General features: G+C 44.0%; 1 protein-coding gene across 3 annotated transcripts in view; it reads left to right on the top strand.

The window, feature by feature from the left end:
• Positions 1-13,538, top strand: part of LOC110508236 (fibroblast growth factor 12) — a 52,326-nt gene extending 38,788 nt beyond the window's left edge. For all 3 annotated transcript variants that reach the window (XM_036966250.2, XM_036966247.2, XM_036966249.2), the window contains 2 exons: positions 8,052-8,250; positions 13,074-13,538. In XM_036966250.2, coding sequence (XP_036822145.1) covers positions 8,052-8,250; positions 13,074-13,186 — 312 coding nt within the window. In that variant the 3' untranslated portion in view covers positions 13,187-13,538. The remainder of the gene's footprint in view (positions 1-8,051; positions 8,251-13,073) is intronic.
• The last annotated feature ends 2,978 nt before the right edge of the window (positions 13,539-16,516 follow it).

The following is a 16,516-nucleotide window of genomic DNA, read 5'->3' on the forward strand; positions in this document are numbered from 1 at the left end:
ATTACTGTTCATCACATTACATTACTGTTCATTACATTACATTACTGTTCATTACATTACTGTTCATTACATTACATTACTGTTCATTACATTACTGTCCATTACATTACATTACTGTTCATTACATTACTGTTCATTACATTACTGTTCATTACATTACATTACTGTTCATTACATTACTGTTCATTACATTACATTACTGTTCATTACATTTTCTGTTAATTACATTACTGTTCATCACATTACTGTTCATTACATTACATTACAGTTCAATACATTACAGTTAATTACATTACTGTTAATTAATTAAACAGTCCTTTAACATTGACATTAGCTCAACGCACAGCTAATTTACAGAGTTCATGATAGTGGAACCAAATCTATTCTGCATCTCCCCTATAGTCAGTCAGCTTATAACATTCCACTTACCATCATCGTGGGAGCCAGACAGACTTTAACCCCGGTGTCAAACAGCAGTTTTAAGGCTCTGCTTCGTAGTGCTTCATCATCACTTTCATGGGCCGGAGTGCACATCTTTCCTCCACTTCAAAGTGGACGAGGAATATTTTACTAGCCATGAACAGCGTTTACAGTAGTGGCAGAAAGACCCATTTTAATTAAACAGAGGAGAAAGCTCTCCCCGGGCATATGGAGCGGCCAATCTTTCCTGTCGTGCATCATGGGAAATTAAAATGTCAAGTCCATTTTCAAGTCCATTCGCAAATGTTGCATGCCTCTGACATGCCTCTGACATGAGGTAATGATAAGTAGTAGTGTAATAGCCTGCCGTTTTCTTGACATTTTGTTTTCATTATTGTGATAGGCTCATGTTTTACTGGTACAGCGTAGCCCTACTATTTATTTTGCCAGGATGCCGTACTGGACCATACCACATTACTTCCACCCCTAATCTCGCTCCGACCTCCCTAGTCGACTTGACCTCTGACAGGCTCGAACCTCCCTAGTCAACTTGACCTCTGATTGGCTCAGACCTCCCTAGTCAACTTGACCTCTGATTGGCTCAGACCTCCCTAGTCAATTTGACCTCTGATTGGCATTATGCATGCTGCTTATGCTGCCACCAATGAGGCGCTTCACATGTAACGGATGGAGAGACGTTTATCACAGTAATGGAAGGAGGATAAGGAGAGAGAATGATATAATGTGATTCCTAACAGCTTTTTACAAATAAAACTACTCCCTCTCTCCCTATCTCTCCCTCTCCCTATCTCTCTCCCTATCTCTTTCCCTATCTCTCCCTCTCCTTATCTCTCTCTCTCTCGCTCTTTCTCTCTCTCTCCCTATCTCTCTCCCTCTCCCTATCTCTCCCTATCTCTCCCTCTCCCTATCTCTCTCCCTATCTCTTTCCCTATCTCTCTCCCTATCTCTTTCCCTATCTCTCTTCCTATCTCTTTCCCTATCCCTCTCCTTATCTCTCTCTCGCTCTCTCTCTCTCTCTCTCCCTCTCTCTCTTCCTCTCCCTGTCTCTCTCTTTCTCGCTCTTTCTCTCTCTCTCCCTTTCTTTCTTTCTCGTTCTCTCTCTCTCTCTCTCTCTCTCTCCCTTTCTCTCTCTCTCTCTCTCCCTCTCCCTATCTCTCTCTCTCTTTTGCTCTTTCTCTAGCTCTCCCTCTCTTTCTCCATTTCTTTCTTCCTCTCTCTCTCACGCTCTTTCTCTCTCTCTCTCTCTCGCTCTCTCACTCGTTCTCTCCTTCTCTCTATATATATATATCTCTCTCTCTCTCTCCCCCCTCTCTCTTTGAAGCGGAGATAAAACAGCACCATCATTGCACCAGCAAGCAAACTCTCATCCTCCCGCCTTCCCCCTCCCCCCTCTCTCTGTCTATTTATAACTTATTTCACTCTTGTTTTTCTTCGAGGGTCTCTTCAAGTCTTGTCATCTGAGTGGCTTTTCTAATGCTTTTCTTGTCAATGTCTCAGAGCAGAGATGCAATGTTGTGGTCCCCTTGGGAAGTAATTACAGAGAGATATCCTCCTACCTCTCTAACACCCCCCCCCCCCCCCCCTCCTGCCTTGTTACCTGTTAACTGTAGCTAGCTCGCTCCTAACCCTAGGGACTAGTGGGAAGAAGTTGCATTGTTGCTTTTGGTTCTTTTGTTCTGTGAACTTGGAGGAGGGCTGTGCGTGTGTGTGTGTGTCTGTGTGTGTGTGTGTGTGTGTGTGTGTGTGTGTGTGTGTGTGTGTGTGTGTGTGTGTGTGTGTGTGTGTGTGTGTGTGTGTGTGTGTGTGTGTGTGTGTGTGTGTGTGTGTGTGTGTGTGTGCGTGCGTGCGTGTGTGTGTGTGTGTGTGTGTGTGTGTGTGTGTGTGTGAGTGTGAAAGTCAGAGTTGTTGTGGATGAAAGTTGGAAGAAAATCTGAAAATAAAATGACATAGTTCAGAATGTTGAGCTGGTGTTGGTTATCCTACAGTCAGTGGACTTCGAAAACAAGAAAGATGATCAACAATGCTGATGTTGGGTCTCCCGGGTGGCGCAGTGGTTAAGGGTGTACCTCAGCGCCAGCTGTGCCACCAGAGACTCTGGGTTCGCGCCCAGGCTCTGGGAGGTCCGTGGGGGAGGTCCGTGCCCGGGAGGTCCGTGGGGGCAACGCACAATTGGCATAGGGTCGTCCGGGTTAGGGAGGGATTGGCCGGTAGGGGTGTCCTTGTCTCATCGCGCACCAGCGACTCCTGTGGCGGGCCGGGTGCAGTGCACGCTAACCAAGGTTGCCAGGTTGCCAGACAAGATAGTAGCTACTAACAATTGGATACCACGAAATTGGGGAGAAAAAGGGGGTAAAAAAATGTACTTAAAAAAAAAAAACAATGCTGATGTTGGGTGGTTTCTAGCCTTGACTTGCCTGGTGGTGTTTAATGTATGTTTGGAGTGTCATGAGGCGTGTTGATGCTGATATGGATTGTAAGACGTTTGCCATGGGTGTAATGTTGGTGTTGAGTGTTGAGAGGTGGTGTTGAGTGTTGAGAGCTGGGGTTGAATGTTGAGAGCTGGTGTTGAGTGTTGAGAGCTGGGGTGGAGTGTTGAGAGCTGGGGTTGAGAGCTGGTGTTGAGTGTTGAGAGCTGGGGTTGAATGTTGAGAGCTGGGGTTGAGAGCTGGTGTTGAGTGTTGAGAGCTGGTGTTGAGAGCTGGTGTTGAGAGCTGGTGTTGAGTGTTGAGAGCTGGTGTTGAGAGCTGGAGTATGTGGGGGTTCAGCTCCAGTGAGGATATCTCCATTATTTATAACACTCACTGTGACCTACTTTGCAGCCTAGCGGTAACCACTCTCTCTCTGTATTTTAAACGCATCTATCTTTAACTAAGGGACCGAGCGGGCACACGTTTACACTCTGGAGCAACATACATGTACACAGGAAAGTGAAGCGTCACACGCAGAGCTTTACATTTTATTTTTATTTTTTTATTTTACCTTTATTTAACCAGGCAAGTCAGTTAAGAACAAATTCTTATTTTCAATGACGGCCTGGGAACAGTGGGTTAACTGCCTGTTCAGGGGCAGAACGACAGATTTGTACCTTGTCAGCTCGGGGGTTTGAACTCACAACCTTCCGGTCACTAGTCCAACGCTCTAACCACTAGGCTACCCTGCCGCCCCCATAAAGCATACAGTTTATCACTCGGGCACTGATACATACTTGTTTACAAACACTCACACACACACGCACGCACACACATATTGTGTATACACATATGCACACACACACTTGATAATTCCGCCCTGCATCTGTCCTCTGTCCTGTTGTACCTGGCCTTGTAAATGGTGTCTAAAATGTTCCCGTTGTTTCTCTCCCAAACCCACTGACTTATTGCCTCTTAACCATCAACGGAAGAACTAAGAGGAGGAGAGAGAGAGTGGAGGCTGTGAGGAGGAACAGAGAGGAGGGGAGAGAGAGTGGGTGCTGTGGGGAGGACAGAGAGGAGGAGAGAGAGAGTGGAGGCTGTGAGGAGGAACAGAGAGGAGGAGAGAGATAGTGGAGGCTGTGGGAAGGAAGTGAACGAGGGGAGGAGAGAGGGGAGGAGAGGAGAAGAGGCGAAGGGGTGACTCCAGTTAAAAAAAATTGGAGACGGGGCCACTACACCGCAAATGAGAACAGAAATGTGTTATTTCCAAGAGAGTTCTGTGCAGCGTCTCTGTTTTTACCGACCAAATACTGATGTGTGTTGGTGGAATGGAGATGATTACTGTCAAGGGCACTGCAGTCTAATGAAGTGTTGAGACTGTGTTGTGTCTACTAATGAGATGTAGCCTGGTGGTCTTCTGTTAGAGAGAGAACACTGGAACAGAATAATTCATTTCATTCTCTCTCAAAGGGAGCCCCATAAAAAATGATTGTTCGTGCTCTAAATTGTGTGTGTGTGTGTGTTGTGTGTGTTGTGTGTGTGTGTGTGTGTGTGTGTGTGTGTGTGTGTGTGTGTGTGTGTGTGTGTGTGTGTGTGTGTGTGTGTGTGTGTGTGTGTGTGTGTGTGTGTGTGTGGTCAATAACTGTGTAATGTATGTCCTTTTTGTGCGTGGGTTCTGTGTCCTTTCCACACTCCCATTGGCACCGAGGTAGCTGTCTAGACTGGAGTGGTGCAACGCCGAGCTGGAATAATAAGGACCTGTCAGACAGATCCTGAGTAAAGGGGATTCAGAACAACCCCCATCACAAATCTAGTTTGAGATCCAGATTCAATTGAAGGGCCTTTAACATTCAGACTCCGATGTGGTTTCAATTGCTGTATGTTTTCAACGGGGGGGGGGGGGGGGGGGGGTCCAAAGTTGGAAGAAAGGTATGGGCTAACTAAGGAAACAGGATTTTCTATTGGCAAGTGAACTGGATTCACTCTCTGTCTGTTTACACTGAACTGAATTCACTCTGTCTGTTTACACTGAACTGAATTCACTCTTAGGCTGGGATTCAATGTGTTTGTGCGTTGTAGCACGCTTGATATTTAAAGGTAATTTCTGATTGAGCCAACATATACACTATTTTACTGTGAATTTAAAAGGCACATTGCCAAAAACACACAATTGAAATGAACCCCAGCTTTAGTCTGTTTAAACTGAACTGGATTCACTCTCAGTCTCCACAAACAACTCCACTGTACATTCTCTTCCCCTACTGTGTGCTTGGTCTACCATGTCACTGTGTGCTTGGTCTACCATGTCACTGTGTGCTTGGTCTACCATGTTACTGTGTGCTTGGTCTACCATGTCACTGTGTACTTGGTCTTCTACCATGTTACTGTGTGCTTGGTCTACCATGTCACTGTGTGCTTGGTCTACCATGTTACTGTGTACTTGGTCTACCATGTTACTGTGTACTTGGTCTACCATGTTACTGTGTACTTGGTCTACCATGTTACTGTGTACTTGGTCTACCATGTCACTGTGTACTTGGTCTACCATGTTACTGTGTACTTGGTCTACCATGTCACTGTGTACTTGGTCTACCATGTCACTGTGTGCTTGGTCTACCATGTCAATGTGTGCTTGGTCTACCATGTCACTGTGTGCTTGGTCTACCATGTTACTGTGTGCTTGGTCTACCATGTCACTGTGTACTTGGTCTTCTACCATGTTACTGTGTGCTTGGTCTACCATGTCACTGTGTGCTTGGTCTACCATGTTACTGTGTACTTGGTCTACCATGTTACTGTGTACTTGGTCTACCATGTCACTGTGTACTTGGTCTACCATGTTACTGTGTACTTGGTCTACCATGTTACTGTGTACTTGGTCTACCATGTTACTGTGTACTTGGTCTACCATGTCACTGTGTACTTGGTCTACCATGTCACTGTGTGCTTGGTCTACCATGTCACTGTGTACTTGGTCTACCATGTCACTGTGTGCTTGGTCTACCATGTCACTGTGTGCTTGGTCTACCATGTTACTGTGTACTTGGTCTACCATGTCACTGTGTGCTTGGTCTACCATGTCACTGTGTGCTTGGTCTACCATGTCACTGTGTGCTTGGTCTACCATGTCACTGTGTATATCTACGCATCAGTCAGACTCGTTTTTGCATATAAAGTACATTTTGAAATGTGGTCTGTATCTGCTGAATCTGCTCCTCCTGCATGCACCATGTGTTTGCTCTCTACTGTTTGTCCACTGGGCTCTGTGCGCGTCCCCCCAGCTTGTTTATCCAGCCCTAGAGACCCGTAATGCGAGTGCGTGAGAGACCTCCCGTGTGCCCAGTTTCACTAACGACTTCCTTGCTTCTCTTTCAGAATTGGGGTGGAATATAAATGAGTGTCCTTTAATCAGTTTTCTCCTCCTCCACCTCCTCTTTATCCTCCTCTTCCTCCTCCTCCACCTCCTCTTTCTCCCTCTCCACCTCCTCTTTCTTCCTCTCCACCTCCTCTTTCTCCTCTTCCTCCTCTTCCTCCTCCTCCTCCACCTCTTCCACCTCCTCCTCCACCTCCACCTTCTCAGTGATTTAATAGCAGCTTCTCTTCAGTCCTGGCAGAGGAGCCAACTGTTAGCACAGCAGAAGAACTGTGTGTGTGCGTTCATACGAATGTGTGTTCTTATCTATTTTTTTATACCAGTGTTTCTACCCACAAACTTGTGCGTGATGTATGCTCATATTCTAACAGTCTCACACCTACATCACCCTCCCGTTCACTAGCCATTCAACCACACTCAAGATAGCAAACACTGTAACAGCTCTGTCATTCCAACAGCAAAGCATCCTACGCACCGTATACCTTCCCCTCGAAGCTACAGGCATAACAGACATTAACAGAGCGATGTCCTTGGTGTGGCCTGGTTTGGAGGGGATTCCGGAACATGTCAGTGTGGTTGGCAAATGAAGAAGGTGTGAGGGGGTGTGGGAGCAAGGTGTGAGGGGGCCTTGGCAGAGATGGGGGAGGAACGCTGGCTGAGTCGCCCGTTGTGGGACAGGAGGGATGTGACACCACGACCTCCACACATAGAGAGTCGTCTGCTCTTTGACAACGTGTCATCAGGTCGAGATCGAACCGGCCTCTCCAAAGCCCCACCGCGGCCCGTCCACATTCATATCCTCGCTGACCGGCTTACATGCCCTGCACGTACCCAGAGTCCTTCACACTGGTGCTGTGTGTCGAACACAGCTGGGCATTATAAACGAGCACTCACAGCAAGTGTGTGGGATAGAGGCGGCCCGTACAGTCTCGCCCACGCGCGCGCGCACACACACACACACACACACATAAATGTTCACATACCTGTACTGTATACCAATTCACATATTGAGGATTCATATTCAGGCTTGAATACACTAACATGCATATCTCTAACACACACACACACACACACACACACACACACACACACACACACACACACACACACACACACACACACACACACACACACACACACACACACACACACACACAAGTTTGCCTGTGGAACAACTCCAGCAGTGAGCAGTATTAGGCTGTCAGTCAAAGGGACAACCTTAAAAGGGCACAGAACCCTGGAGGAGACAGAGATGAATTAAATATTACCACACACACAGACACACACACACACACACACAGGCACACAGGCACACACACACACACACACACACACACACACACACACACACTGCCAAATCACTTAAGGTCGCCCAGCAGTACCAAACAAACTTCTTCACCTGGACCACACATAGTCTGATACACGACAAAATGTAGTCAACACACATTACACACAATATCATCCCCAAAACAATATAATCCACAACAATTCAGTAGGCTCATATCTCCTTCACCAGTTGACCTGTGTCTATTTGTCTGTAGTATGTCCTGTGGATTACCATCACCACCGTCTCGTAACTCAACCCATCACGTTGCCGCAATAACAACCCGCACTTGCCTCGTCATGTTCAGTGGGGAGAAAATAGTTTGAAACGTGAGAGTGAAATCTGACCTTGTCCAATAAGTACACAGATTTCAATTTTCTGTTACAAAATGTTTTGCGTCGGTGTACCCTACTGACCATGATCCGACTTCCTGAACTTTGACCCGGACTTCATGAACATTACTGTAACAACAAACTCCCTTTGTTGTTTGGCACCAAAACAGGAAATGTTCACGCCGGAGTGCAAGTTTAAGGAGTCGGTGTTTGAGAATTACTACGTGATCTACTCGTCCACTGTGTACCGGCAGCAGGAGTCCGGTCGGGCCTGGTTCCTGGGCCTCACCAAGGAAGGCCAGGTCATGAAGGGGAACAGGGTCAAGAAGACCAAGCCCTCATCACACTTTGTCCCCAGGCCCATTGAAGGTAAGGCATCTGAATGTATCTGCCATCTCATCTGTGTGTTGTCTTTTGCAGGTTTTGATCCGCCTGGAGTAAGTTGGTTGAAGCCCAATATGGTGAAATCAGGGTGGGGGGGGGGCTCATTTATAAAATGTGCTCACGCACAGATTTGATCGTACATTGTGCGTACGATGAAATCCATGGTAACGTTTGGGATTTATACATCTTGAACTTCACATTGGGAAAATGTCATGATTTTACTTGGGATTTTGCATGACATTTCATGATTTTACTTGGGATTTTGCATTTCATGATTTATAAATGAAACATGCGTACCATGTGTTATACACAACATTAACAGTCTATACACATTTTCCAAATTGCATTTCTTCAACTCTGGCGCAAAAAAAAAATATATTCCTCATGTTAAAATAAAGTATAAAAAAGTTTTATGAAAGGGCACCTGAGAGATAATGTTGGATAATGTTGGATAATGTTGGATAATGTTGGACTTATGTCTTTCAAATCATTTATCTGCTTTTCATTCACTTCACTTGGTACAATTGGAACCAATGGAATACTCACCCAAAACGCTTTATAATTATGTCCAGTTAATAAATCACTCATATGTCATTTAGAAATGGTCTGCCCACCATTTTATGAATCATTATAACTACATTTTTAAATGTCAATAAGCCAGTTATTCACACATTTGTTAACAACTTTTAAAGGCCCAATGTAGACTTAACAAAAATATAATTTAATATAAAATGATTTCCGCTACCTTACTGTGATTGGTCAAAAATAGAGAGAGAAAATAGCAAATAGCTATTTCTCAAGTAAGACTTTCAGCTATGACTGTCTGAGAGGGGTTTGAGTGGGGAGGGGGAAACTGTAAATGAACTGTTTTTGGCAGAGAGGTTTGGAACTCTCTTATTTGTCTATTAACTCATTGACTGTGATGTCATTCACACCATGGATGTCATCAAAACTCGCCAAAACAGCTGTTACACTGAAAGGGCATTATCATAGTTTTCACAATTTCCCAGTATTATTCCATAGTGTAGAAATATATAAAGCACAGGAAATCACATTTTTCGACTGCACTGGGCCTTTAAATGATTTAATGCTGGTTTATAAGATAATGTATAAGGTGTTTAATATAGATACTTGTCTATATTAGACCATGTCAGCTACCTAATCTAAAGCAAGCACTATACTTTATAAACTGTTTATAAAGGACCTGAGTAATTACTCTTAAAACCCTGGATATGCCATTAGTAGACATTCCAACAGTACCTTATACTCCACCAAGGTCTCAAAATGACCCGAAATCAGGGGTTGGAACCGGAAAATAACATAATTATTCAAGGAACAGAACCAGAACCGAGAAGGAAAGTGATCTATACTGTTCCAGAACAGAACCGTATTTTAAAAGCATGGGAACCGGTTAATAACGTTATTTTACGTTCCTGGCGTTTACTTCCAGTCCCCCAAAAAAACGCAATAAAGTGTCTATGCAAAGCCCTCACTGAGTACGGTTTCATGCACACAATAATGCAATTATTGTAAATAGTAAGATTAATATAATAGTTTGATTAAAACGTTTACATGCTTTGCAAGAAAAACTATTTCCCTAATCCTGTTTACATGAACACATCTGAGATCAGGCTATGTGATGGGACTTTGATAAATGCAGAAAATCGGCAACCAAATAAACGTTCTACCACAGCGGCCATGTTATTTTTGGGAACCATTTTTGATTCTGAATTCGGACATATGACGTTTGTCCGTGAAAAATACTTCTAAGACACATACATTCAGTTGTTTCCAAACTCACTTCACTTGCGCTAAAGAGGGAGAGTCGCTCAGCTGGTGCTGAGTAAGGTATTTGCATGACTATTGCATATCTGCCTACTGACATAATTAGTTTAATATCGAATTATACCACAAAGCATTGTTGAATAGTCGTTTTTGATTGGCTAGAAGGGCATTCTAGAATGGACATTAAATCCAGATAACAGGACAGTTGGAAAAGATATCGGGACACCTTGCAGTCATGACGCAATATGCGCTGACATTACAGACGTGATTCAGAAATTAGGGAGAGAGATGTTTATTAGAGAACAATGGATTCACTTTTTCAATGCTAGTTAAGGATACTTTAGTTATCATGTTTCACATTGGATTTATTATTAACTACAAAAAGGTAAGACGTGTTTTTATTTTAATTCTGGTTCCTCTCTGCACACATAAGCTTGTTAGCTAGCTAGCTTGTTAGCTAGATCTGGTCTAGCTCTTGAAAACACTAGGCGGCATTATGTGAAATGTAATGGAACTGAGTCATGGTCAATGGCTAGTTCTAGTCCAACGATAGTTAAACCAACTCTCTGACAATATGGGGATGAGGTAGTTGAATGGGCTATTTACAGATGGGCTATGTAATGTAATGGAACTGAGAGTCATGATCAGGGGCTAGCTCTGGTCCAACGATAGGTAGCTCTGATCCAACGATAGTTAAACCAACTCTCTGAAGTTCAAAGACATTGAAAGTTCCTCCATAGAAGCCACTCCTCCGTAGGTATAATACTGTGGGCCTAATTCAGATATTGCACGTCATAACAACAAGATGCCTAGCGCTTCATGCCCAGCTCTCTCCTTACCTGCAAAATGTTAGTCCTATTCCACACCTTATACTACACTTGTCTGTCTAATGCATATACAGTTGAAGTCAGAAGTTTACATACACCTTAGCCAACTACATTTAAACTCAGTTTTTCACAATTCCTGACGTTTAATCCTAGTAAAAATTCCCTGTCTTATGTCAGTTAAGATCACCACTTTATTTTAAGAATGTGAAATGTAAGAATAATAGTAGAGAATGATTTATTTAAGCTTTTTGTTCTTTCATCACATTCCCAGTGGGTCAGAACTTTACATTCACTCAATTAGTATTAGGTAGCATTGCCTTTAAATTGTTTAACTTGGGTCAAACGTTTCGGGTAGCCTTCCACAAATTTCCCCCAATAAGTTGGGTGAATTTTGTCCCATTCCTCCTGACAGAGTAGGTGTAACTGATTCAGGTTTGTAGGCCTCCTTGCTCGCACACACTTTTTCAGTTCTGCCCACAAATTGTCTATAGGATTGAGGTCAGGGCTTTTGTGATGGCCACTCCAATACCTTGACTTTGTTGTCCTTAAGCCATTTTGCCACAATGTTAAAAGTATGCTTGGGGTCATTGTCCATTTGGAAGACCCATTTGCAACCAAGCTTTAACTTCCTGACTGATGTCTTGAGATGTTGCTTCAATATATCCACATAATTTTCCTGCCTCATGATGCCATCTATTTTGTGAAGTGCACCAGTCCCTCCTGCAGCAAAGCACCCCCACAACATGATTCTGACACTCCTGTGCTTCACTGTTGGGATGGTGTTCTTCGGCTTGCAAGCATCCCCCTTTTTTCCTCCAATCATAACGATGGTAATTATGGCCAAACAGTTCTATTTTTGTTTCATCAGACCAGAGGACATTTCTCTAAAAAGTATAATCTTTGTCCCCATGTGCAGTTGCAAACCGTAGTGTGGCTTTTTTATGGCGGTTTTGGAGCAGTGGCTTCTTCCTTGCCGAGTTGCCTTTCAGGTTATGTTGATATAGGACTCGTTTTACTGTGGATATAGATACTTTTGTACCTGTTTCCTCCAGCATCTTCACAAGGTCCTTTGCTGTTGTTCTGGGATTGATTTGCACTTTTCGCACCAAATTATATTCATCTCTGATAGACAAAACGCGTCTCCTTCCTGAGCGGCATGACGGCTGCGTGGTCCCATGGTGTTTATACTTGCATACTATTGTTTGTACAGATGAACGTGGTACCTTCAGCCGTTTGGAAATTGCTCCCAAGGATGAACCAGACTTGTGGAGGTCTACAACTGTTTTTCTGAGGTCTTGGCTGATTTCTTTTGATTTTCCCATGATGTCAAGCAAAGAGGCACTGAGTTTGAAGGTAGGCCTGGAAATACATCCACAGGTACACCTCCAATTGACTCAAATTATATCAATTAGCCTATCAGAAGCTTCTAAAGCCATTACATAATTTTCTGGAATTTTCCAAGCTGTTTAAAAGGAACAGTCAACTTAGTTTATGTAAACTTCTGAGCCACTGGAATTGTAATACAGTGAATTATAAGTGAAATAATCTGTCTGTAAACAATTGTTGGAAAAAATACTTGTGTTATACACAAAGTAGATGTCCTAACCAACTTCCCAAAACTATAGTTTGTGAACAAGACATTTTTGGAGTGGTTGAAAAACGAGTTTTAATGACTCCAACCTATGTGTATGTAAACTTCCGACTTCAACTGTATATAGCTTGCACGCTCCATAGCAAGCTGCTCTATCCATTGGTGAGGTCATTAAATGTTGAGGTAAATGTAAAAAATATTTGTGGTTTAAGAGTTTTAAAACAGGAACAGAAAGGAGCAATGTAAATTGTTATTTATTTAGGATTTGAACCGGTTCAGAAATGTCTTTTACTGGTCAGAACAGTGGAACAGAACAAAGAAAAATATGTTTGAAACATAATATCGGTTCCAACCCCTGCTTAGAACATATTGATGGAGAAAAACTAAGCACCCAACACAGGGCGTTTAATTTTTTAGGAAATATATTTAATATTCTTTTTCAAAACAGGTTCCAAGAGAAACTTCATCCACTCTGTGGGAGTCCCTGAGCTCGATCTGAATTTGTCTCTCTGTCTGCCCATCCATCTCCTCGTTATTCATCCTCCATGTTCCCCTCTATCCCCCCTGCTTCCTGCTTCTTCCTCTACTACATACACGTCCTGCAGTGTGTATGTACAGGGAGCCGTCGCTGCATGAGATCGAGGAGAAACAGCGCTCCAGGAAGAACTCAGGGACTCCCACCATGAACGGAGGGAAAGCTGTCAACCAGAATTCCTAGCAGCGGGGCCCCAAGGGTGGGGGGCCACTAGGGTGCCCGGTCCCCCCTCTCTTAAACAGAGGGGGGAGGGGCCACAAACTCCCCTCACCACCATGCCCTCTGAAGGGATGGACCGCCACGAGGGGGAGGAGCTACACCCAAGACCACAAAAAAACTCTTGCCTGTGAAAATCTTTTAGACAAATATCAAGATAAACCCAGAGGAAAACAAAAAAGCGACTACAAACATTTTCAATCAGGACTTGACCTACGTTTTATGCAAAAAAGAAAAAAAAAGCTGTGACAAGACAAAGAAATGGTGGTCTCTTCACAATACAAATATCTATCGTTTCCAATTTTTATGCTGTGAAAAATTTGCTTTAAACCACGTTTGATTTCCCATGCGTTGATTTTCTGAATGCTATGACACGCTCACAAGTTTTATTGTCCATTAATAATAATATTATGTATGTGTTGACTAACTCATCATCCCAATTTTAGTATCATTGTTATTCTGTTTTTCGTTTGAGACTGTAGAAGTTTGAAAAATTGTTTGTGTTCATATTGCGTGACAGTGAATGCCCTTTTTCACTGGTGTGAGGGTAAACATGTAATGTATATGAGAGCTCGCTGTTGGGCTCGGAAGGAACAGGTATGGGTGGGTGGGATGGGTTTTGCTCAGGTGATTGTCCTTTCGGTGAGGAATACGTTGGGTGGATCTCAATACTCTAATTTGGAGTCTCCTCACACTCTTCGGTATTACAGGACTAGACAACTAAAAGCAATACAGAGGGGCTACTACAACAAGCCTCACAGCAGGCATCTACCATATTATGGTGCTTTCGAGTGCTATCGGAAATGTGGAAATACAAGTTCCCGACTCGGAAATAACCACTTGAACGATCCTCAAAGTCGGAAACACAAGTGGGAAACATGGTCCAGAGTTGTGCCGTTTCATCGCTGGCCCTTCACCTTTTCAACCACTAGACGGTAGGAGAAAACCATTTACAACCTTAACCATGTGATTAACGTAGCTTAGTGGATCCGTACAGTATATAGTTTGACACATTGTCAACGTAAGCAACATTAGCTAGATTAGCCATCTAGCTAGAATCTCATTGGTTGAAGAGTTATTCCAAACTTCATTAGCACACGAGCGCACTCATGCCATAATTTACAACTTGGGAACCAATTGGGAAATACCGAGATTCCGAGGACCACTCGAACGCACCATTACTCTCAACAATCCCGTCCTGTCAACTCAATGGTCAGGAGGGAAAAGAAACAAGAAAGGGTAGCCTTGAAATAGCATCAATACTCTGGCAACGTGTTTGTAGGCAGGAGGAAAAAAGGTAGATAGAACTTCAGGTTTGTTTTTGTTAGGTGAACCAGCACTAGTAAGGGGATGTGTCTCTAATAAGAACTAGTTTGGCCAATCCTATGGGAGAAAATGTAATATTATCTCCAGAAAACAGGGAAACTTGGCTAGCATCCGCCAATCAAGGATTCTTTCATGAATACTTGAAACTGGTGTATTTCACCTCAGCATGCGCTTTGACAAAGACTTGATGATCAGTGATCAGAGAATGCTTTTAGTCGGTACAAAGAAATCATGGACATGTCCTTAGGAAGGCAAGTTGTGGCTTGTTTAAGGGCAAGACATAGACACAGTACTGTATGCATCAGAGAAGGTTGGATTGCTGGCAAGTCTTGCAGATCAGACAAGTATTCGTCCCAATACTCTTAAGAAGCTTCCTCTCCTTGTGTCTTGTTGATGGGTTGTGGCGTATTAATTTCATAGAAGTAGTCTCTTTATATCTTTATATATACAAGGTAAAGGAAAAAAAAAATAAAGGAAGTATTTTAAGAGGATTTTGGACAAAGCCCCTGGGACACCCGCTTTCATTGTTAATATTTCACCTACGATACTGTACTCAATAACAGCCTACTACAACGGGATGGAGCCCAGCCTACCACAACGGGATGGAGCCCAGCCTACCACAACGGGATGGAGCCCAGCCTACCACAACGGGATGGAGCCCAGCCTACCACAACGGGATGGAGCCCAGCCATCCAAAACCCAGGAAAATAAAACATTTGGACGCCAGAAGGTTTGCCCTGAGAGTCTGTAAATATGTCACTGTTTTGTACTTCCAGGCTGGCATCCTAATGGCTTCCATCGCAGTAGGGGCTGGCATCCTAATGGCTTCCATCGCAGTAGGGGCTGGCATCCCAATGGCGTCCATCGCAGTAGGGGCTGGCATCCTAATGGCTTCCATTGCAGTAGGTTTGGTGAGCCATTAAATGAGCCATTTTCTGCATTGTGGAAACGAGACCCTGTCATTTCATAAATCAAATGTAGGAGAACGGCTGTATATACAAAGGAGATATATGAAGGTCAAACCAGTTGTTAAGGCAGGGAAGAACCCCCCCCCCCCCCCCCCCCCCCTTCACCAATATAGACAAATCACCCGTGGAGGAGCAATCCACTGATCCTATCGTTCGTCTAACTCAGGAAGTCCCACTCCAGTCCAATGAACGGAGTCCGACAACAAGGCGGGCCACCCTTGCCAAGCGCCCAATGCACAAAACCTGGCCAAAGGTGTGGTCCTGGGGCGACTGGGGGGGGGCGGGGGGTCTGGGGGGGGTGTCAGGCCTGGATATGAGTTAAGGGATGTCAGGGTGTCATGTCAGACACATTCTAACTGGCAGGTCATGGCAGGAAGACCAGCACAAGGTATTGCTCTGTGTCGGGGGAACTGAAAAAAATATATATTATTCACAAAGGTTCCACTGGGGTCTGGAGAGAGCTGGCACAGTTCTGCAGTAGCTGCTTTACTATAAGTAGTCCACAGGCACAGATCTAGGATCAGCTTACTCTCCTTTAGTTCTAACCTTAACCATTAGGTCAGCGTTTCCCAAACTCAGTCCTCGGTGACCCCAAGGGGTGTACTTTTTTTTGTTTGTTTTTGCCCCCTAGCACAACACAGCTGATTCAAATAATTAACAAATCATCAAGCTTTGATTATTTGAATCAGCTGTGTAGTGTTAGGGGTAATAAACAAAACGTGTACCCAGTGGGGGCCACAGGACCGAGTTTGGGAAACACTGCATGAAGTGGTGGATATATCCTACCTGTAACCATGAAGTGGTGGATATATCCTACCTGTAACCATGAAGTGGTGGATATATCCTAACTGTAACCATAAAGTGGTGGGGACGCAAAACGGACTTTAAATCAGCATGTATCATGTACCTGCAACTTCATACTACTGGGGGGGGGGGGGGGGGGGGGGGGGGGTTGCGACGAAGCATTGCATGAAAAATGGATGTACTTTACAGAGAAAGGAGG

This window comes from Oncorhynchus mykiss, chromosome 28 (assembly GCF_057628025.1).
Source record: "Oncorhynchus mykiss isolate SJ-2025 chromosome 28, ASM5762802v1, whole genome shotgun sequence".
NCBI classification, from domain to species: Eukaryota; Metazoa; Chordata; class Actinopteri; order Salmoniformes; family Salmonidae; genus Oncorhynchus; species Oncorhynchus mykiss.